The sequence below is a fragment of the Pempheris klunzingeri genome, chromosome 7 (assembly GCF_042242105.1).
Source record: "Pempheris klunzingeri isolate RE-2024b chromosome 7, fPemKlu1.hap1, whole genome shotgun sequence".
NCBI classification, from domain to species: domain Eukaryota; kingdom Metazoa; phylum Chordata; class Actinopteri; order Acropomatiformes; family Pempheridae; genus Pempheris; species Pempheris klunzingeri.
Window position 1 is genome coordinate 20872604 of NC_092018.1, and position 22711 is coordinate 20895314.

General features: G+C 41.8%; 1 protein-coding gene across 1 annotated transcript; it reads left to right on the top strand.

Annotated features, from left to right (window-relative positions):
• Positions 1 to 12908: 12908 nt before the first annotated feature.
• Positions 12909 to 22121, top strand: ptar1 (protein prenyltransferase alpha subunit repeat containing 1). Its single transcript, XM_070834388.1, has 7 exons — positions 12909 to 13003; positions 15174 to 15343; positions 15527 to 15593; positions 15725 to 15829; positions 18045 to 18288; positions 19446 to 19831; positions 21175 to 22121. The coding sequence occupies exons 1-7, from the start codon at positions 12918 to 12920 to the stop codon at positions 21572 to 21574; spliced, it is 1458 nt and encodes a 485-aa protein (XP_070690489.1). The 5' UTR covers positions 12909 to 12917; the 3' UTR covers positions 21575 to 22121.
• Positions 22122 to 22711: the final 590 nt, after the last annotated feature.

A 22711-nucleotide genomic window follows, 5' to 3' on the forward strand; every position in this document is an offset into this window, starting at 1 on the left:
CTGTTGAGGATGTTGAGGGGGGCAGGTGTCGGGGCATTTCTCCTGAAGTCCATTGTCATCTCCACAGTCTTGAGCGGGTTCAGCTCCAGGTGGTTCTGGCTACACCAGTGGACCAGCTGTTCCACCGCCTGTCTGTATGCTGACTCGTCACCGTCCTGGATGAGACCGATTACCGTGGTGTCGTCAGCATACTTCAGGAGTTTCACAGAAGGGTCCCCTGAGGTGCAGTCGTTGGTGTAGAGGGAGAAGAGCAGTGGGGAGAGGACGCAGCCCTGGGAGGTGCCAGTGCTGATAGTCCAGGTGCTGGATGTGGTGCTCCCCAGCCTCACCTGCTGCCTCCTGTCAGTCAAAAAGCTGGTGATCCACTGACAGGTGGAGGTGGGCACAGTGAGCTGGGTGAGTTTTTGGTGGAGGATTTCAGGGAGTCGGGGTGATGCAGGATGAAGTGCAGTCCCACATTGACTGCATCATCTGCCGACCTGTTTGCCCGGTAGGCAAACTGCAGGGGGTCCAGCAGGGTGCCTGTGATGTCCTTCAGATGGCTCAACACCAGTCTCTCAAAGAATTTAATGACCACAGATGTCAGGGCGACGGGCCTGTAGTCATTTAATCCTGTGATGGAGGGCTTCTTGGAGACTGGGATGATGGTGGAGCGTTTGAAGCATGAGGGTACTTCACACAACTCCAGTGACCGGTTGAAGATCTGTGTGAAGGTGGGGCCAGCTGTTCAGCACAGACTCTCAGGCAGGAGGGGGACACACCATCTGGTCCTGGAGCCAATCAATCAATCAATCTTTATTTATATAGTGCCAATTCATAACAGTGTTATCACTTTCCATAAAGAGCAGGTCTAGACCAAACTCTTTAATTAAGAGAGAGACCCAACGATTCAGGGATTCAAAATTAAGGATTCAAGAATCCCCACATGAGCAAGCATCACATATTATATTAGGCAACAGTGGCAGGAAAAACTCCTCTTTGAGTCCTGCATTCATTCTCTTGTAGCTCTGATATTGGTCTCCAAAGAAACTGACAATAGTCACTTCAGTGTAACTTTTTTTGATGTCTATTAATGTATTTAACAGTACATCTCACAAGGGAAGCCTTAAAAGGACAAAATGTTAAAGGACCTTTATCTGCACTCCCAAAAATTTGACTAAATGTAATGATCAGGACATTTTAGAATGTATAAAAACATCTCTCTGGTCTGTTTCATACATGATGACAGCTGAGCAAACTTCATACAGTGATGAAGACAGTGAGATGTGGTTGAAAGACTGGGAACGAGATAAGGTGGAAACATGGCTAGACTGTGTATGGGCAAAATGCTAAATTGTTGCCAAATAGTTAGAGAGATAGTCAGTAATAGTGTAAATTATGTGAATTTCTGGATATTAATTGTAGTGGTCCCACTGAAACTGATAGTCTACTAAAGTTCTGAGTTTGAATTCAGTTGAAAGAATAATAATTTCCTCTCATATGTTAAGTTGTTTCATCTGAAAGAGAGAAAAGTGCATTGAAACTGTTCACTGTTCAAACTCACAAAATCAAAACAAAATACAAAAACCCCTAAATAAAAAAAAGTTAGTTCAAAAATTGTTATTGTAGAACTTTTCAGAATGAATGTTCTCCAGCTTTAGAAAGGACATGATCTCACTAAGCCACTGACTGCCGGAGGGACCTTTAGTGGGCTTACAGTGGAAAAAAATGGCGTCCAGCCACTAAGGAAGTGAATGCTAAAATATCTAGTTGCTTGGAAGTGTATCAGTCTTCTGGAAACCCAAATTAGAGAGACATTAATAGTTATCAACAGAAGTTTAAGATCATATTGAAGTAGCTCTGCCAAAACCAAAATAGTAACAGACATGAGTAGAACATATGGCTTAGATTGCATGAAGCATGACATTGGTCACAGCTGTCTGTGATATTGGGATAAACTTGTGACAAGCGACTTTTGGAAAAAAGAATCCTAAACAATATACCTTAGACTGTATGTGTGTGAGAAAAGCACAGATTGAACTTGTGTGAATTTTGTTGAGAGCAGCGTACCACAAATTATCCTCCAGGTTCAACTGTAATCCATGCTCCCGGGCAGGCTATGACGCCACTTCCCAAAGTCAATGTGGTAGGTAGCGTCATAAGACAGGAGATTGCTGTAAACTTTTGAAGTAACTTAGGAAGGGGGTCGAAACTATGAAACTCATCCTGCATTTAATTTAAAGGAAAAGCTGGAAGATTTTACTCAGCAGTGTATGATTCTAAAATATCAAAAGAGATGAGAAGGTGGGAGATTAAATTTGCTTGATAATTGGCTATATATCAAATATATATAGGTCAAATATTTAATAACCCCCATTGGTAGGGATAGTAGATCGCTACACCCTCCCCCCCTTGGAAGATTAATCTATGGTTGGCATTGTCTTAAAAAGTTAATCAGTAGTTCGTAGTTGATAGGGCCCTTTGCTGTGGGGTCCATTTAGCAGCCAGCTTACCCGCATACAATTTCCCAGCCTTTGAGAGAGGATGAACATGCAGCCAAATTTGAGCCTTTTCATCAAATTCCAACTCCCATTTGTTTTTATCATAATAGACAAAAAAAATGTGCCTTTTTCAAGTTTTTTTTTTCAAGTCCGGTGAGGGTGACTGTGGCAACAGCATAGCCTCCAGGGGTCCTCACACAGGTCAACACAAGTTCAGCTCAGCTGGAGTCACTCCTGTGGACCCATTGGTGGCAGAATTTAAAGCAAATCAGAATTCGGATACGTGTCTACCCCATTCCTTGTGTTTATGTCCCACAAATTATGCTATCATTTCATGAGAGTCCTGTTTATTCTCTCTGTGAAATTTGTTTGGGGATGATTGGCAGTAGTCATTTTGTGCTTCAGGTTCCATTCATTGCCTGTGAAGAGTTTGCAATGAACTGTGGGCCTTGGTCTGAGAGGATGTAGTCGTGGACCCCCCCAACGGGTTAAGAGATCCTTAATTCAATATCCTTTCCTAATTTCCTTTTTTTGACATTAACTCCACTGTAGCTTTTCTCAGGGCAAAAAAACTCAACCCATCTGGAATAGTAGTCAACAAAATCCAGTAAGTATAAGTTCCTTTTGGAACTTCTTGGAAACATCCAAGATCCATCAGGTCCACTCCAACCATCTACCAAGGGCATTGAACAACGGTCTGCTGAAACTTTCCTGCACCTTTCCTGCTTTCAGGTTTGTAGGCTTGATGCACTTGACATCTACTGACATGATCCTTGACCTCTAGAGTCAGTCTTGGCCAGTATACCAAGGATCTTATTCTTTTGTAGGTTTTGTATCTCCCCAGGTTACCAGCCAGAGGATTGTCATGGAACCTCTGTAGGAGTTGATGAGGGCAAGGCTCAGGTATATACAACTGGTAGATGGTTTTATGGGCCATTTTGACCACTCTGTACACCATGCCCTCCAGGATAGTGAATTTGGTGTATGTATTCACAGCAACATCTCCCTGTTCCAGGATCGACTGGTACAGCTCCATATGAGAGTCTTCCAACTGGGCTTTCCATATGACCTCATCTGATATTGGAGGATCTCTTACTGGAGTTGGTTTTTGGTTAGCCAGTATAATTGCACAGATTGGATGGGAAAGATTGGTCGTCTCTCTTGGGGTACTTCACAGTATCATATTTGCCCTTCCTATACTCCACAGCAAATATGAACCCCTGCAGGCCACCATACTGCCACCAGTATGTCTGGTTACCACGGTGAAGACTCTCCCTTCAACATAATATTTCCACTTTTCTAAAGCCCATACAACTGCTGTCCTGCTCCCTTGGCATGGCATCCTCATTATGGGATGAGGACGCTCTCTGGGAAGCATTCACAGAGCTCTCTGATGGCACCCACCACAGAGGTCAGGATGGGCCTCTCCGCTTTGTTTAGAAATTCATACAAATTATCAAGGGACTCATAATTGTTCTGAGCCACTCTTCTGCCCCACAGCTCAAGCTTTTTTTATTGAAGCTTCTGTCTTACTGTTGACATGAAAAATGGTCACTGCATTTCCTTGGAGGGACAGATTGAGCCCATTTAAGTAGCCGAAAATGTCAGCCAAATATACCAATTTACAAGTCACGTGGTGTCACAGAATCGAGCTGACAGTTCAAACAGGGAGTCGAGTGAGCACCTTACTAGATGAAAGCCACCGTACTTCCGTGTGCAGGCGAAGCTGCAGGTGTTCGCTTCCCATCTATGCACAAAATATGGTAAACAGGCGTGACTGCAGTAAAATCAAATCAAATCATCATCTGGTAAAATCAAATCCTCCCCAATGGTGTGTGGCTTCCTGGTTTTTGTGATTAGCTTTGGTACTCAGTAGAACACGTCCTTTTCCTTGGCGTTTTCACTCCCAGTGGCACATGTGGATTCACTTGCTTTCTTGCAGCTCAGATAATCTCTCAGCTTGTTTTCAAAAAATTCTCGAGGATTGGATGAATATTGTCCATGTTTAGTTTCTAGGTGGCTACACTGCTTGCATGGTTTTAGTGCCTTGTTTGCTAGCACCTCCAAGCAAAGAACACAGACGGGCAGGGGACTGTCATCTGGTCCCAGACTTGTAAATCCCAATGATAGGTACTCACATGAGTACTTTCTACAAGTCCTTTTTTTTTGTTTTCCTTGATTCATTTTGATCTTCTGATGATTCGCCATTAAAAACTAACTGTTTCTAGCCAGTGATGCACTGTTCCATTGACAGATAAGATATGCTCCAGTGTTGCACCATATTTGGGGGTTGCAGCCCACACTTTGTGAATCACTGCTCTAGGCTATGTAAGGGCTATATGACAAAGAAGGAGAGTGATGGAGTGTTGCATCAGATGACCTGGCCTCCACAATCACCTGACCCATTTGGGATAAAGGAAAAGCAGCCAACAAGTGCTCAGCACCTCAGGGAACTCCTGTTGGAAGTTCCATTCCAGGTGCCTCATGAAGCTGATTGAGAGAATTTAAGAGTGTGTATAGTTGTCATCAAAGCTGTCATGTTAAACTACACATTTCCATTTATGGTGAAGTGCAACAAGTAATTGGGATTTCCTTGGGAATATTGATGCTGGCATTTCTGTCCTTGTTCATCCCCACAACCTTACTGCATTTCTTTCTGCAGATTGATGTGACTTGATGTGTCCAGAGTCCAGGATCAGAAATGCATCCATGTCAACGGTCTGTGATTCATAGCAGCAGTCTGCTATTCAGAAATAATTGTAGCATGCAGTAATTGGCCTCAGAATTGAGTATTCAACAAATACTCTCTCAAATACTCACTCAGGTTGCTCGCTTGTTATTTTCTCTGCTCCCCTTCAAGATGGTGTTCAGTTTTTTGTGGTGGTCATTTACTTCATGTGGTTGTTAAGACAAACTTTAGTTCCTTTTAGTTCTTTCTCTTTACTTTTGACTGGTTATTTCAGTTGAACAGACTTTTGCATCTATACAGTTGGCTGTAGTCCTGCTAAAAAGCTAGTCGTTCTTGAGTTGGGACATTGCTTGAAAATGTCCAATACACTCATGAAAATATGATAGGAAAATACTTTTCTACATTTCTGTGATATGTGGACAGACTCAATGCTACAGTGCTAACTTAAAAAGGTTAAATATGGTTGCTGAGCATAAGTCATCACAACCACCAAGACTACAAAACAATAGCAGTCTCAAATAAATAAAAGGATGAATAGTGTTCATAAGGGTTCACCCTCCTCTATAACCCTGTATATTCCCCTATTTCCTGTTTCAAAATGAGAGCGATTATTCTGGCGGATGAAACATCTAATGTGAAATATCTGTCGGTCCTGCAGGATATGCCCAGGGCTCAAAACCTTCTGTGGAAAAATATTACACATCTGGATATGGTTACATTCAAAAACATCACATCCTGAGACATAACACTACAAGTCTGTTTCTATTTATTTAGCAAAGTATGTGTTGTTATTTCTTTGCAATGATAAAGACATAACAGAGAAAGTAAAAAGAAGAACACATTTTTGATCTCCATCAGCACTGGGGCTACATTGTCCACATTTAACCTTCCAAATTTACAATGTTGTACTGGAATGAATTCTTTTGAAACAGGGATTCCTGTGGTCACACACACTCATGGTCATAAAGGATCATACCAACATTTTTTTTTTTATGAGTTCAACCTCAAAGGTGAGCTGTCTTGGTCACACCAAAGCATTTGTGATGGTGAGGATCAATGAATAGAATCGATCAAAGGTATTTGTTAGCCAGGGAAACATACATGAGTAGATGTTAATCAGTCGTCTACCTACTAGAAATAGGGAATTGCAGCTGAGATATGCAGAGGAACTCACACAGTAAAAATAAAAGGCTTGAAGCACGACTTAAAGGCAGGCAGGTTAAGATTACTGAAGTCAAAAACCAGGCAAGGGTCAAAACCAAGCAGGTAGTTAGAAGTAGTAGCAGGCCAGCTCATTGAAAAGTGGTCAGACAGGAAGGCAGGATCAGGCAAGCAGAATGAAAGGCTGGACAGCTAAGTCACAAGCAAACCAGACAATATGTCAGGGAAAGAGTGGCCAATATATACCGTATAATGCAAGGATGATGAGAGAAGAGGATGAGAAGGTGGGCGGGGAAGTTCAGGTGATGGGAATAGAAGAAAAGGGGTTAATGCAAGGCAGGAGGGAGTGGCTGAATCTGAAATGGCAAGAGAGTTTGTAGCTGTGGCTGAAAACAGACAACAGAATGATACTAGGGGATGGCTCAAGTTGTGCCAGCATGTCAAAGGACTAAAACTTCATCTACCTCACAGTTACTTTGATAGCTTTATGTTGTGCAAACATGTAAGCCAACACAACTTGAAATCCAGACGCATTAAATAAGTCATGCTTGAATACAGATACAGAGAAAAGACTACGGTAGGCATTTTACATCATTTCTGGTTTGTCAGAGCCTCTAGATCTTTCTCAGTACCAACTACGCCAAGTTTGGACTTGCGTGCTTGGTAGTTCGGACTTGACAAGTTTGACTCAGGAGTCCAGACTCCTCTACATTTATGTTGGGCCTTCACCAGAAAATGGTGGAGACTACATGTTTTTCTGTCTTTTGAACAAAGGGCTCCTTCTCTGAACTCAGTTTCCCAGAGGCCTTAAATTGTCACACATAGGTGCTAAATGCACCCCTGGACCCAACTTTACAGCCACCATTGGCCAATGTGTGACACATGACCGTACAACCTCAGGTCACAAAACCAGAGCTCCAACACTGCTCTCTCTCTCTCTCTCTCTGATCTCTCACCGAGACTGTGGAGAGTCCAGCTCTTCTCCCAGAGCTCTCTCACACCCCTGAGAGTCCAGCCTGGCTCTCTCACACCTCTCCTCTGGACCTCTGAAGGTCCAGCTCTCTTTCACCTTGGGCTCTGCTGGAGACCAGTTCAGCGCAGCATCACATCTCACCAGGACCTCTGAGAGTCCATTTACAGGCCTGCAACTTACTCCTCCAGCCCCAGCCTCAATGCAGGCCACCTTTTTCATGGCAGCGACAGGAAGCCCTGCCTGAATCAGCGCCAGCAGGTATGACCGAAAGTCTGCCATCTATCCCATCTATGCACAAAATATAGTAAACAGGCATGACTGCAGTTTAAAATCCGCAGACATCGTCTTTGTGGCCAGTGGCTCTCTGTAACCAGCAGAGCCACATCTTTGACCCTTTTCACAACTCCAGGGATAGCCCAAGCCCAAGCTCCGTCAGTAGTCAGTCCCACACATTTTGTCCAAGCTATTTCATTGGAAACAATGAATGCATTCAGAGTTTCAAAAATGGTTTCGGCTGTAGTATGCGATGGTAAAGAAAATCTTCATGCATTTCCCTGTCATATTCATACCTGAAAAATGCAAGCAAATTTGTCAAGCCTGCAATGTCTGTCGACTCATAATCTGGAGAGCGTAGAAACATCTTGCCCATGGTCACTAAAATTAATGTAGACTCTGCAGTGCTCTCTGGTCCCCTGCCCAATCTGACCAGTGATTACATGTATAGCCGTATTCCTTCATTCAACTGCTGGCTGTCAAGGTGGTGCCCAGCAAACAATGTGGGCTTCACAGATAGATTAGACTAGATTAGATTCCTTTTATTGTCATTGTAAATAAATACAACGAAATTCAAAGCACAAAAAAGTGAAACAAAACCATAAAAGTGCAAAGATACAAAAACAACAAATGCCAAAGAATAAATTATATTCCACTCAAATTATTGCACAAGCCCTATGTTTTAAGTGCATTATTTAGTTTGGTGATGGCTTGAGGATAAAAACTATGTAACAGTCTGGTGGTGCATGTTTTAACTGTCCAGTAGCGTCTCCCTGAGGGGAGAAGGTCAAACAGGTGGTGGGCAGGGTGAGATGTGTCTTTCAGGATAGTGTCTGTTTTCTGGAGACAACGGGAGGTGAAGATGAGTTCAAGGGTAGGTAGGGTTGTGTTTGTTATTTCTTCAGCAGCTTTTATCACCCTTTGCAGGGCCTTTTTGTCTGCTGTAGAGCTCTGTAGATCTGTAGATCTATGTATCTATGTAGAGATCTGTAGAGATAATTGGCAGTCTTTCTGGGGATGGCATCCATCCCGCCTGGAAAGAGCAGCTCTCCTATCTAGAAATTTGGCTGAGTTTATTAGTCCCAAAACTTGACAATACAGAGTTGAGACCAGGAAGCAGAGCTGCAGTCCTACGTGCTTCTCTGCTCCTCCATAAGAACAGTCACCCACCCAACATTCCATAGAGACTGTGTCCGTCCCTCGACCATTCAAATCATTTAAATCTATTAAGTCAAATGTAAACAGAAGAGGAGTTATAGTAATACCACCACTGGCAGAGTTAAACAAGTCCTATCCTGTTTAATGAGTTAAATGTGGACTTTTAAACATCAGATCTCTGCCGTCCAAAGCTTTTAGTAAACGATCTGATATGAGATCAGCATACTGATTTATTGAGTCTTACTGAAACCTGGCGTGAAGAATATGTTAGCCTTAATGAAGCCACTCCCCCCAGTCATATTAATACTCATATTCCTCAAGACTCTGGATGAGGAGGTGGAGTTGCAGTTACATTTTCAACTCGAGCTTAATCAAGCCTAGACCTAAACATAACTGTAATTCATTTGAAAGTCTTGTTCTTAACCTCTCACATCCAACCTGGAAAACAGTGTACCGCCGTCCTGCTGTTGCCAAATTTAAGGAAGTGATTCCATCAGCATTTAAGCTAATGCCATTCTCAATACGATAGAAGACTCATATGCTAATCATAGCCCCTCCTAAATTGATTATCTGGTCAACAGTGCTGCATACTCACTGCAAAGGACACTCAACTCCATCGCCCCTCTAAAGATGAAGATAATAAAAGAAAAAAGACAAGCTCCTTGGTATAATTCCCAGACCGTGAAAACTTGAAAGGTTAGACTACTTAAGGAAGTCCTACCCTTAATTAACCCGTCCTCACCGGATATGATCAATTACGCTACGTACCGCAGTCCTTTAAAGTTGCGGTAATTAAGCCTCTTCAGATGTATTAGCCAATATAGACATATATCCAACCTTTCCTTTCTCTCCAAGATCCTCGAAAAAGTAGTATATATGTTTCCTCTGGGTAACATTATCAGGAAACACTTAATTTCCACTGTTATGCAGATGATAGCCAATTATACTTATCAATAAAGCCCAAGTTCAAGTCTGCCTTAAGGACATAAAGTCCTGGATGACCAGCAATTTTCTGCTGCTAAACTCACTTTCAAAACTGAAATTATTGTACTTGGCCCTAAACACCTTACAGATACATTTTCTAACAAAAAAGCTACTCTGGATGGCATTACTGAGGAATGCTACATGGGTAATTATGCTTAAATAAATGTTAGGTTGGGAAAAAAGATCATGATATCAACTTGCCACTACCTGCTTGAGTGTAATAATCTGAGAGCATCATGCTTTTATTGTTAAAACTATGAGGTATTGCTGTTAAAGCACTAAGATTTTCATGTTTGGCAAATATTTATAGTTTGTATTGAATGGCAATATGTAAAAGCTTTGGTGTGACCCTTTTCTTGATGTGGGGTACCACTATTCCATATAAGCTGGCATAGTGTACAGGAACATCTGCACTGAGTATGGGCTGGAAGACACCTCCCAAAGTGATTGAGAATGACCGAGATATGATCCTGTCAGACTTCTAGATCCAGACTGACAAACTGGTGATGGCTAACCAACTAGACATTGTCAAACAACAGAAGAAGGCAGCGGTGATAGATGGAGCAATCCCAAGTGACAGCAACACAACAAGCTTGAAAAATATCTGAGGGGCTGAAGGGCTGAAAGAGGAGCTAGAAAAGATGTGGGGAGTAAAGTCAACAGTGGTGGAGCACTGGGGGCTGTGACCCACAAACTGTGAGAGTGGCTGCAGCAGATTAATTCCAGGTACAACATCTGAGGTCTCTGTCCAGAAGAGCGAAATCCCAGGAACAGCTTAGATACTGTGCAGAACCCTGATGCTCCCCAGACCTCTAGGTATGTGTGTGTGTGTGTGTGTGTGTGTGTGTGTGTGTGTGTGTTCTGTAAATCTGCTAATCAGAATTGTCTGATTTGTTACACTTACTGCTGTCCTACTGTAGTCAAACCCTAATGGGTAATTTAAGCCATTTGTGTTGGACCACTTAAATGAAACACAGAACCAAACAAAACACAGCTGTAGTCCCACAAAGTCTGGCAGCTGGAAGGGAAACTCAGGAAAGGTTTCCATGATGGTTTACCCTCCACATCCTCCTCATATAGTTTGACCTGAATTCACTGTACATACCTAATAAACATTACAGTAAAAATACTTTGCGACAAACAGCATAAATGGGTTTGTGGGGATAAAATAGGATTTTAAAGGTGCAGCTATTACTTTCAGACAATAAAAATGTATCTATCTCAAACTATTTATCATGCCATGTAAAAACATTTAAGACAAAAAAGAGAACATCTAACTCTGAAAGAAAGCAAATAATCATATTTCCCTAATGCTTAAATGCTACTAAATGTCAATGGACTTTGATATCAAAAGTGTCAATTCTATTTATATAGCCAAAATCACAGTAAGCCACATAGGGTTTAACAATCATCATGGGACACCTTCTACCCTTAGATCCTTGAATCCGCTGAAAAAAACCTTCACAAAACAACTTTAAAAAGAAGAAGCCTCCGGAAGAGCAAGAGAAGATCCCAGGAAGGAGATAAATGCAGCTGATGTTGTGTGTACAGATTAGACTGAGAATATAAAAAAAAAAAACATGGAAAAACAGGAGGACAAGATAGATTGTATGAAGAATGTGGACCAGGGGTTACTGCCAAACAGATTTTAGTCACATGACCTTTCTACCATGGAAACCTGGAAAGACAAGAACACCATTCATACAAGGGGAAAGAGAGACTAGAGGTCAGGCTGCATCTCCCAGACCCCAAACATGCAAGATTTATCCTGGCTCGTGCTACAAGAAAAAACCCCGAGAAACAAAGGTGGAACTGGGAAACAAAGCTGGAGGAGAAACAGAGATTAAAGGATGATGGATGTAAAAGATCATTTGTGTGTCATAAAACAATAAGGTTGTAGATTGCACCACTAATACTTCCCTTGATTAATCCAAGTGTACACATTCAACACAAAAAGACCATATGTGGAAATAAGTGGATTTATGACATTTTAACACTTGATTTTCTTTACACTGCTTTTGGTTGCTTACAACATAAGAAGTTGAATCAATAGCATTGATGGGCTCTGGCCAATAAACAGTTGACTCCCCCACTGTGGTTCCCATCAACATCAGAAAGCAAACATTCTTTTTCCACAGATGCTCTCCATCTCTTATGTAACATTGTTTTAAAATTAAATTTCAGGATTTACTGAGTGTCAGGTGGGGGAGTTAGTGAGAAACTGTCAAGCTGTTCCATTTCCAAGACACAGACTTTTCAATGTTTTTTTTAAAAGGCCACCTCAAGGAGTTGCACTGCATGCACATTTTTATTTTAATCTTATCCTCACTGGATAATTTCAATGGAACAAATGATGATGGACATATTTGTTGATAGAGCTTCATACTGCATTGCTTTTTTGCAAGATTATCTGACTGCAAAGCAAAGCCTGGTTTAGGGGTATAATAGCGACATATCTCCCCCTTCTGGCAGGTCTTCTTTATGATTTACAGATGTTTCCAGGTTAAATGGGCAGACAAGTTGTCAACACCCAATATTTATTAACATTTGAGACATTTGAGTTATCACAATTACAAAACTTCTACAAAGATGGTGTTAGTGAGCTCCACTTCTATGCTCTAACCAGACGCCCAGGTATCAGCTGCAAAGGCTCCAAGCTCACTGCGTGGTAATTAGTTTCTGGTATTTGACTGATTTAAGAGGGCTCCAAGTAGGCCACATAATCAAAGTATGTTCCGACTGCAGGATCATTTGTGAAAAAAGGGGCCAGGTGAAGGGGAAATGTGGAACTATCATATAACATATACTGTACCACACAATTGCAGCGACAAACAAGATGCAAGTTATAATTTATGCAATAATAAATGTACAATACTTAACAATAATAAAATAATGTAAAACATTTATTTCATGAATGACTATCCTGAACAAATGAACTATCAAATGCTAAACATAATCAAAGATGCTACATGATTTATAATTTTGCATTATTATATTTATTAATTGTTTGGAACTTAAATATATTATATATATGTTCCATATTATTGCATCACAAGACAACCGCACATAGATAAATTACAGCGATTCCAACGAGTCTTCGTGGAATGTTCGCCTATGTCCTCTCTGGGTTTCCGTAGTATTGTGTTGTTACCCGGAAAAAGTTCTTGTTCCACATGTGATGTCATCGGGTGCCATAAAAATGGCGGAGTCGGAGGAGGAGGTGGACGTCTTGGTCCAGAGAGTTGTTAAAGATATCACTAACGCCTTCAAGAGAAACCCCAACATGTAAGTATAGTTGACTGTGAACATGGCAGGCAGACCGGAGGTGTCTGCCATATACAGTGGACCTTAAGCCGAACAGCAGGTCGAATCAGCGTTTTTAAGGTGTATGGGCTCTGACTATCACTTGGAATAAGAGCAGTCCAGTGAAAGTTGACAGTTTAGCCAGCTAAGCTAGCTCAGCCGTTTGTTTGCTCTGTTGCTATATGAAAGGCTGGCTTGGAAACACTCCGGGATACTTTCCCCTTGTTCCACAACAAGATGCGGTGTGGTAGCTCGTGTGCTTCATGGCGTCAACACAGCCGTCTGAGTGACGTTAAAGGCGGCTCTCCAAACTGACGTTACACTGCATGGGTCAGTCACGGTAACGCTAGCTCATTAATGGTGGGATTAAGTCCTAGCATTTCTGTTTTGTAGCCACGATCAGTGATAATGTGTGTGAAATTGCTAGACTCAAAAGATGTGCTAATCAAACTGACCCGACTTGTCTTCTGTTCTAAGTAGTAATTACCCCTCCTGATGCACTAGTGCAGGGAGCATTGGCTCCTTTCTCTGATCATTCCAATCTAACCCATCCAACAGGAGCCACTGGGTGTTGTGACCCACAACCCTCAGCACAGCCGTCAGTCCCTGTGCTGTGCTGATCAGGTTTTTTGGTGTTGATTCACTCAGTGCTGTTTATGCAAAGTAACAAGTGATCAAAACTGGTAAATGTCAGTTTAATTGACTGTACGAACAACTCTCTGTTATTTTTGTTAACAGTGGACCTTTGACACTCTGCCTACTTAATCTTCTGTTATTTGTGCTACAGCACGGTCTGGATGAAAACATTTTCGCACTGCCTCCTCATAATCATACATTTTCTCCCAAGTTCCTCAGGCTCACAATTCCTCAGTGAGTGCTAATATTTTGAATTTGATCCCTTGCCTTCTCTCAGAAGGCCAAATAGCACAGAAAACACTGGACAGTGGCTTCATAAGTGGAGGCAGGCATATAGAAATGGATAGCAAACCTCTTGTCTTATTTAAAGAAAAAAACCCAACAGTGCCAGTGTATGGCTGAAGGTTGTTTTTTGCTGTAGATTGATGATGCAACTTGACAACGTGTCTTTGCTTACATATATTTATCAGTTGATTTATATAAATATTCTAAGATTGTCCAGGCGTGCATCACACACTTTTGATATGTTTCTAAATTATTACCAAGCAGACTGACGGACTAATTTGTGTCCAAGATTAAATGAAGCCCATCTCGCATAGTGTGACGTTATTGGACGCAAACCTGCGATATCGCTTTTATCACAGTGATTTAAGAATAAGACAAGTGTAATACCAAAAAAACATGTTTTGATTGACGGTACATTGAACAAATCAAGCTATAGCCTAGAGCAGGGTTATTCAACTAAAACTCTAAAAGGTCCAGTCAGGGAAAATGTATTAAAGCAAAGGTCTGGAACTTCATAATGTCTAACTTGAGATAGTGTGATATATGTTGATGTAGCCTAGTAGTTGTATCAACGTCTGCATGTAATCAACACTGTCAAATCAAATGAATTCAGTATGATTCAAAAACATTTTGACAATATTTATTGTCACTTAACATTTAAGTAAACAGATACATATTGTACATGCTGTAGAACGTTCTTGTCTCATTAAGTAAAAGGGCTGCATTTAGAAAATAAATAAAATAGTTTTTGAATAACTGTGCGTCTTAAAATAAAGTTCATAACTTGAGAAAAATAAAGTTTAGCAGCAGCTTTTCCCCTTTTCTTTAACTGTCACATCTTGACTGAACAGTCTCAACCAACTTTATAATATATAAATCTCAAACCCATGTAGCGTCACGTGGGATGGCTCAACTCAAATGCAGTTGGTCTGTGCGTTTCCTGATCTGCTCCACCAATGCTGTAAACACTAGAAAAAGCTGCGCCGGTTAAAATAGAAGCATCTCGTCAAATTTAAAATCCCCTTATAACTTACTGATAATAGGTCCGGGTCCGTATACGATGGCGCCCGGGCCCGGACCCGGACCGCCAGTTAGTGACCTATGGCCTAGAGTACATAGCTATTGAAAATGAGAATGTGACTTGATACCACAGGGGGAGCCACACATTCTGTTCCGTATATAACAAGTGAAAACCTCCCTCAGCCCTCATTATCAGTGTCTGCTTCCACAGTGATGAGATTGGTGTGATCCCGTGTCCAGAGGCTCGCTACAACCGCAGTCCCATTGTGTTGGTGGAGAACAAGCTGGGTGTTGAGAGCTGGTGTGTCAAGTTCCTGCTGCCATATGTCCACAACAAGCTGCTGCACTACCGCCAGCGCAAACACTGGTTGGACAGGGAAGGTAACTGAACTCACTCAGGATCTACCTCAACAAAATACAAAGTGTACTGAACCAGGGTTTTATTTTCTCACTTAACCTTACAACTCCAGCATGGGTAAGATATGTATTGAAGCACGTGACAGCCATCTACCTGCTCATGAGTTACTCCAAAATCAAAACAGTTCGTGTTTCTGTGTCCTTCAGCTTTAGTGGATATCACCTGCACTCTGTTGCTGCTTAACCCAGACTTCACCACCGCATGGAACGTCAGGTACAGATACAATCAGCTGCAACACACCTACGAAAATATTTACTCCTATCATTAGATCATGTCTTGCTCGTTGTCTATGCTCTTGGAAAAGAAGTAGGTATGTTGTCATGCATGGCTGATTGTCATTGCAGGAAGGAGCTACTGCAGTGTGGAGTTCTTAACCCAGAGAAGGACCTCTACCTGGGCAAGCTTGCTCTCACCAAATTTCCTAAGAGCCCGGAGACGTGGATCCACCGGTAAGACATAGCTGCAGACCACCCTGTTCTTCTCTTATCACTATCATCGCCACTTCAACGTATTACAGTGACTGGAATGTTATGGTGGAGGTGGGTAAAGCAACTGTGGAGCCACAGGAACTAAACCCTGGAGTTAAACTAGTCCCTTTTCTGCCTGTGTGCAATTTAGAGCAATAATCAGCTGTACCTGGGTGAGTGACAAATAAGGGTTGGCATGATGAACAATGAACAAAAATGTTTTTGGAAAGCATGCATCATGTATTTTAAGGTGTAGTTATGTTGGTTTTATTTTATGACATTTTTAAAAAAATTTTTACAAAAATGAATGTCTAACTGTGTCAAATGGTTTAACTACAAAAGAATAACACATTTTAAATGTTTTATTCACCAAGTGCGTATTATCATAGTTTTATGCGAAATACTGGTTACTCCAATTGGCTAACACCGTGTCCTAACAGCAAGTGAGCGTCCGATGGTCATAACGCACCATGTAACATCGGGCACTCTCTGTCCACACTCAGTCCGTCAAATATGCACTTCTGTTGTTGTCATCATGGAAACAAAGCCCATAGCTACCAGCTGATCAGACTAGAGACGTACCCACTCTGGTAATAGATGGCGAGTACTGACTCTCCTCCCATGTTTGTCCTTTTTAAACGTAAAACAGTTTTATATTGTGATATTTAAATGTTATTGTACTGGAGATTATCTGATCCTGCCAACAGCAGCAGGTTGTTATTCTGGATATCAGCTCTCTGTGGCCTCCCTCCAGCCAGCTGCTCAAGTTTCTCTAGTGAAATGAGGAGCTATCGTCCAGCTAACTCCTCATTTCAGCTTCACCATTCAGCTGTTCCTCCTCCGTTATGGCGCTTTCAAAGTTACAGTAATAGAAATCGGGCATCAGCTCAAAACGGTGAGCCCAGCAGGAAATAGGGCAGTCAAATACTTGTTAGGGTACGGTGTGACACTCTTTCTTAGGTAAATCTGACCTTTTGTGCACAACTGCTTGTCTTTGTGTGAGAAAACAACCTTTCACATCATTTGGCTATGTAATTGGCCCTAGCCACAGGATCCCGGTTCACTCATGCTCTTTGACGAGCTATGACTTTCCTCTTGCTTGAAAGTGGCATCTGCTTGGGGAAATATTATTTTGAAACTGCAGATAGCAGGTTTGAATAACATTTCCCCCATCCCTGAATTATTGGATTTTTAGGACTTTAAAAGCTGCTGTTAATGTTCCACAGGAGTTGTCACCGCTCACCTACTTAATTTTGCGACATTATGAAATTATGCGCATATATTAAGTTCTATATTGCTTAAAATTGTAATTGTGCAGAATACAGATCTGCATTTGCAGCATAAAGATTTTCCCTAGCCTTACAGAGCTTTGATGATAAAGTTGTAGATAAATCACCACTTTTTCAACATATATAACACTTGAAAATATTTCTACCTAGTAAGTTAGTTCATATTGCATCTTTAATCAGCATCATAAATCACTGATATTTGACAAAATTGACCTCAAACAGAATGGATGGTAATAGGAGTCAAATGGTATTACCAGTTACACCTTTTGATTTAAAATCAAATCAAAACATCATTGACCCACCTAGCACTTTCATATTTTGTGAATGGAGCTGTACCCAAGTTGTAGCAGCAGGATTAGACAGAAAAACAGATCTGATATAAAAACTTTGTGCTCAGCCTTGCTCTGCTTCAGTGACAATTTTTGACTTTTAGATACCAATATGAATAGTCTTTTTATTCATCTTTAATTTTGTCTACTAACTAGCAACACTTCTAATAGTACTGAGTTTCACCCTCAGCTGTCCTTTTACCCTGTTTCATGGGCTCTTTGAGGACTACACATTGAAACTCTCTTGTATTCATAACAGCAACTGGTCTGTATTTGTTATATATTACAGCATCACTTCAACTACTCAAAGCGCTTTTACATCACATCCTCATTTACCCATTCACACATCATTCACACCGGAGGAAGTTGATGGAGACTATTCTGCTGTGCTTTGTCAGAAGGACACTCTGACAAGCTGACTTCGAGGAGCCGGGGATCTAACCTACAGATTGATTACTTGTCTGGAGCAGGTTTTATCCCCAGTGGCAGGAGTTACAGATGAAAGCGGTCTTGTTTTTAAAAAGCTGTAACTGTACGCCAGGTTCATGGAGTAACCCATGAATTGTTGCCTCCCTTCAGCCGCTGGGTGCTGCAGCAGATCCTGCATCAGTTCTCTGCTGTGGGCTGCAGCAGGAACAAGCAGCAAAGTGAAGCAGAACAGGCTGATGCAGAGAGGAGCCAGCAGCTCAGTGACCACCTGGCCCGGACTCTTCACCAAGAGATGAAGGTGTGCTCTGACGCCGCCTGCCGCTATCCCAGCAACTACAACGCCTGGTCCCACCGCATCTGGGTGCTGCAGCACATGGCCATGGGCAATGTCAAGGTGGGATGAAGAATAAATGCTTAGATTTTTTTTATTTTCCTTTTGTTCTCTTTTATCCTCAAAATGCAGCCAATTGTCCAATTTCCTTTGGTCCCTTAAGAAGGTGGAGGGCACATATAAAATGTGTTGTAATTCCTACACCGTTCACCAGATTTGGATGTAAATCCCCTCAAATTAAAGCTGAAAGTGTGCACTTAAAGCACATTTCAGAGCCGAGATGCTGAAAATTGTGTCAATGTCCAAATATTTATGGACCTGACTGTATACACATGTGTATATATTTTAAAAATAAAAAAAAATGTTGTATTAAATGTTAAATTGTTGATTTGTGGGGGTAGTTTAAGAGATGAAAGATTGATAAAAACATTTATATTTTTAATTATTATTTCAAATCATCGATGTCTAATTACAAAAGAGTAATTAGACATTCCTACTGATGAACTGCTTAAAAAGGTTGTTTGGTTGTTCGTGTTTTCTGATTCTAATTTCAACAAAGAGTTCAAATTGTTTCCATTAGTGGGTCATTTTCAGTAACTCTAGCATTTTAACATTGTGCCAATCAATCCTGTGACACACCAAGCAGCCACATCACAGGGTTGGATGGTAGAGTGTGAAAAATGTGCCAACGCTGAGCAGTTAAGCTCCCTAATGGTTTAAAATACCCTTAACCTACTTCATATTTGAGTATTTCCTACTTTTGTTTGGAACTTTCATACAAACAAAATGGACTGCCTCACATGAGACAACACTTTAGTTAAAAGACTCAAAGCAGTGAAACCAACATTTTAGATTTCTGTGTCTCATTTCTGTTGAATCGCTGTTTAATGTCCTTAGGCCATGTTTAAGTCCAGTAGTTCCTCCTTGAGCTCAGTTCTTAAGTCTTGTATATCGCTGGCCAAGCTTTGGATGCTTTAGCAGTGGTCAAGTATCCACCCTTGCTGCCTGAAACTTTATTGTCTCTAAACCCATTCATACTAGGTCCTTTTAGTTTCTTGTAAGAGGTTGTGAAATTGACCACGAGAGCTTTTGATCTATGCCACCATCTTGAAATGCTTAGCGGGAGTTTCTTTGATATTCTAATCCTCTAATATGTTGGCCACACTGTGGTGTGTTGTTTTCATCAGAAACACCTGAGCTCACTTCATGTTTCCTCACAGGTTTTCCATGATGAGCTGTCCTCTATGCGCCTATGGGTGTCCATGCATGTGTCCGACCACAGTGGCTTCCACTACCGCCAGTTCCTGCTCAAGGAGCTGATCACTGAGCTATTCCAGTCTCAAACTTCCACCACCACCACCACCACCACCACCACCACTACCACCACTGGTTCACCCCAGCACAGATCCAGCACAGCTCCCAGCAGCAGTCCCCACCATCACAGCCACGGTCAGGCTAATGGGGAGCTGTCCGGAGCAGAGGCAGCAGGTGAGGAGGAGAGGCAACTCGGTGGCACCACTGTCCTTCAGCTCTTCCGCCAGGAGATGGAGCTGTGCTCAGACCTGATTCAGTCTTTCCCTGGACACGAGACACTCTGGAGTCACAGGTGAGACCCCAGACTGAACATAAGATGTTTGTCTTCTGTTGTTATTATGACACTATGTCTCAGTCGTTTGCACTACTGTAAACTATAAATGCTACCAATAGAAGAAGCTTAGTACAGCGCTGCAATTAAACACTGCACTGTTAATTTCACTTGCACATCATGAAGCGATGAAAATAATCTCTTGCTGCCAGAAGTCTGCATCCTCCATGTCTGCCGAAGGCAGTGGTGGAATATAACGCCAGACCTGTCTCTAACGGGTGTGTTACACTACTTTCTACTGTTACTCCACTCTGTTGTGGGATAATTATATTCACCAGGTACTTAACAAATCAAGCTTTTTTTAATACAAAAGACATGATCAGCTAATACGAAGTTATTTCCTGTAACCAAGTGAAAACAATCCACTAGCACTGTATGAATTTTCAAGGCAAATCAACTCGTTTGTTCACACTCCTTTCAAATATTTTCCAAAACAACTATTTGCAACTTTTACTTAGGTAAAATATCTGACCATCTTTTTCTACTAGGAGTGGACCAGAAGTTACCCTGAAGCTTGTCAGCTGTCAAAAAATGCAACCTAGAACAGTAGATTCTCCCCATTAGTATGTCAAATGCATATTGCACAGCGGAAAAACACAAACTGGGGGAAACTCGTACCTATTCTAGAGGGGTGCTCACAGGCACACACAAGAAGAAAGGGAAAACTACACACTCATCACTCCAGTGCATTTATTTGATCTAATGAAGATCACTGTTATGGCAAATTGCCTTCCTGAGACACAGTAAAGCTGAAAGCTGCATAATACTAACTACTTCACCAAATCAATCAGTGTCTCACTCCTTAGTCGACCCGTGTGTGAAAGTAGCTCAAGAATCTCACATCAAGCTGGAACCGTGTCTTTTGGGTTTGTGCTAATATTCTGGTAACTGTGGGATAGCCAAGATGTGTAGAGAATGCATGTTTGAATGTGGTCAGAGATGAGATATGAAAAGACTTGTCCTGTTACTCCTCCTCTTCAGTTAACTTCAGTGTTGTGACAGAATTTGACTTTAAGATGAGACTTTGATGATCAATTATCTACCCCAGGAAAATCAATGCTAGTATATTAGCCTCAGAATTGCTTTAAACTATATGTCAAAATGTATGTGGACACTGGATATTGCAGTTATAGGGGACTGTAGAACATGTCAATCAAAACCACGGGACAGGGGAGTTAATGGCAGCCTCAGATCCAAAGTACGTAACAATATGTGGATGATTAGCCTGCTTACTGTACAAGTTCATTACATGTCCAAAAGTATAGTAAGTTTCAGTGTTTGATGTGTGCTTTCACCCTTCCCAGGCGGCATGTCTTCTACTTATGGCACCACTGGAGGAAGGAGCACCAGCACAACTGCAGCAGCAACGGAGGCAGTGAGTCTGTCCACCTGAACAACAGCAACAGTGACCCAGACCAGCCGACGGTCGGCGCTCAAAGCTGCGCAGGCCGGGGGGGGAGTGTGAATGGGCAGAGGCACGCTAATGAAACTAATGAAGCTATGGAGGTAGACGGCGTGTCCTTGCCAGACCCACGTGACAGCAAGCGACTGAAGAGAGGCGTCCTGCTGCCCGCCCCCCCCACCCTGCCCTCTGAGTACAGCTTTGCGAGCGGCATCCTGGACAACTGCGGTAACCCCGAGCAGAGACGTTTCGCCTTGGCATATAAGAAATGGTTAGACACTGTCATTGGTCAGCAGCCTTGAGAGAGAGAGAGAGTGTTACAACCGTAACAGTTAGCCCGATCCTTTCTCAACATTGAAGTTGCCTTTAGACACAGATTTAGGAGGAGCTTGCCCACCTGTAGTGCTGTCTCTAAGTAATGCTAATACTTCAGATGACAACTTAGATTGACGACCTAGAAGCCTGTCACGGGGCAGCCTGGTTACTGTCCTGTGCTCCTGGCAGTGCGTAGAGAGGATGGGCTCTAAGAGTAAGAATGGTTTGGCACCACCCAGTACGTTCTTCCTTAGAAACATCTGGATTCTCATAAGCTTCATCTGAGCCAGTACCCCTTCAGAATGGGAATCTGAACACTTATGTGTCTGTCAGTAGATTCTGCTCTTATTTCAGGTGTGTCAATGCCTCAGGTCAAATTTCTAAATTGCCACTGTGGCATTCATCTCCACGTCCTACTTCAGTTCTTTTAAAGTATTTCAGCAAAGAAACTAAATGAAGCTGCCACAGGAGAAGAAATGTGTCTGCAGAGGTGAGAGCAGAGCAGACTTTACACTTAGTCTGACTCACTAACAGTCACACTTGTTCTATTTATATAAGTAAGTAAGATGTTGTGAAATGCAAATGTCACGAGTAAGTAGAGTAAAATATACAAGTGACCCAGAATTTGATGATTTGTTAAAACTCAACTAGTTAAAAAAAAAAAAGTATGTTCCCAAGTGATTGACTGGAGGTCGAGGGGCTGGCACCAACTCTGTCATGGAAAGTGATATAAAAGAAAAACGCCATTACGAAATAACAATCCATTTAAAGTGTATTTTTAGTGATATAGCTTTAATGTAGGGAAACAACACACATTGTTACAAGTGATGAAATATTGCTTCACATGAAGTCTCTTAAAATGTCTTAGGATTAGGTGTTAATCAGACCTCTGCAGTAGACCAGAATGATAGGTGCTCCGTTTAAATGTCTTTTTGACCAAATTGGACTACTTTTTTAGCTTCATGTTCACTCCTCTTTAGATGGCCGTGTTGACGTTCACTCAGCCCTCTCTCACAGCAGGTTTTAAGCACAGCAAGATTCCTGTTTTTTTTTTTCTTTGAGGTCTCTTAGATTTCCATTCTGAAGGTGGTAACACATATTAACCATTTTCTCTTCATCTGATG

What these genes read in the sequence shown, in the direction of transcription:
- ptar1 (XM_070834388.1), top strand. Translation starts at nt 12,918, where the DNA reads ATGGCGGAGTCGGAGGAGGAGGTGGACGTCTTGGTCCAGAGAGTTGTT. An exon ending in TTCAAGAGAAACCCCAACAT is followed by an intron (nt 13,004 to 15,173) that starts GTAAGTATAGTT and finishes CTGCTTCCACAG; the next exon opens with TGATGAGATTGGTGTGATCC. An exon ending in ACACTGGTTGGACAGGGAAG is followed by an intron (nt 15,344 to 15,526) that starts GTAACTGAACTC and finishes TGTGTCCTTCAG; the next exon opens with CTTTAGTGGATATCACCTGC.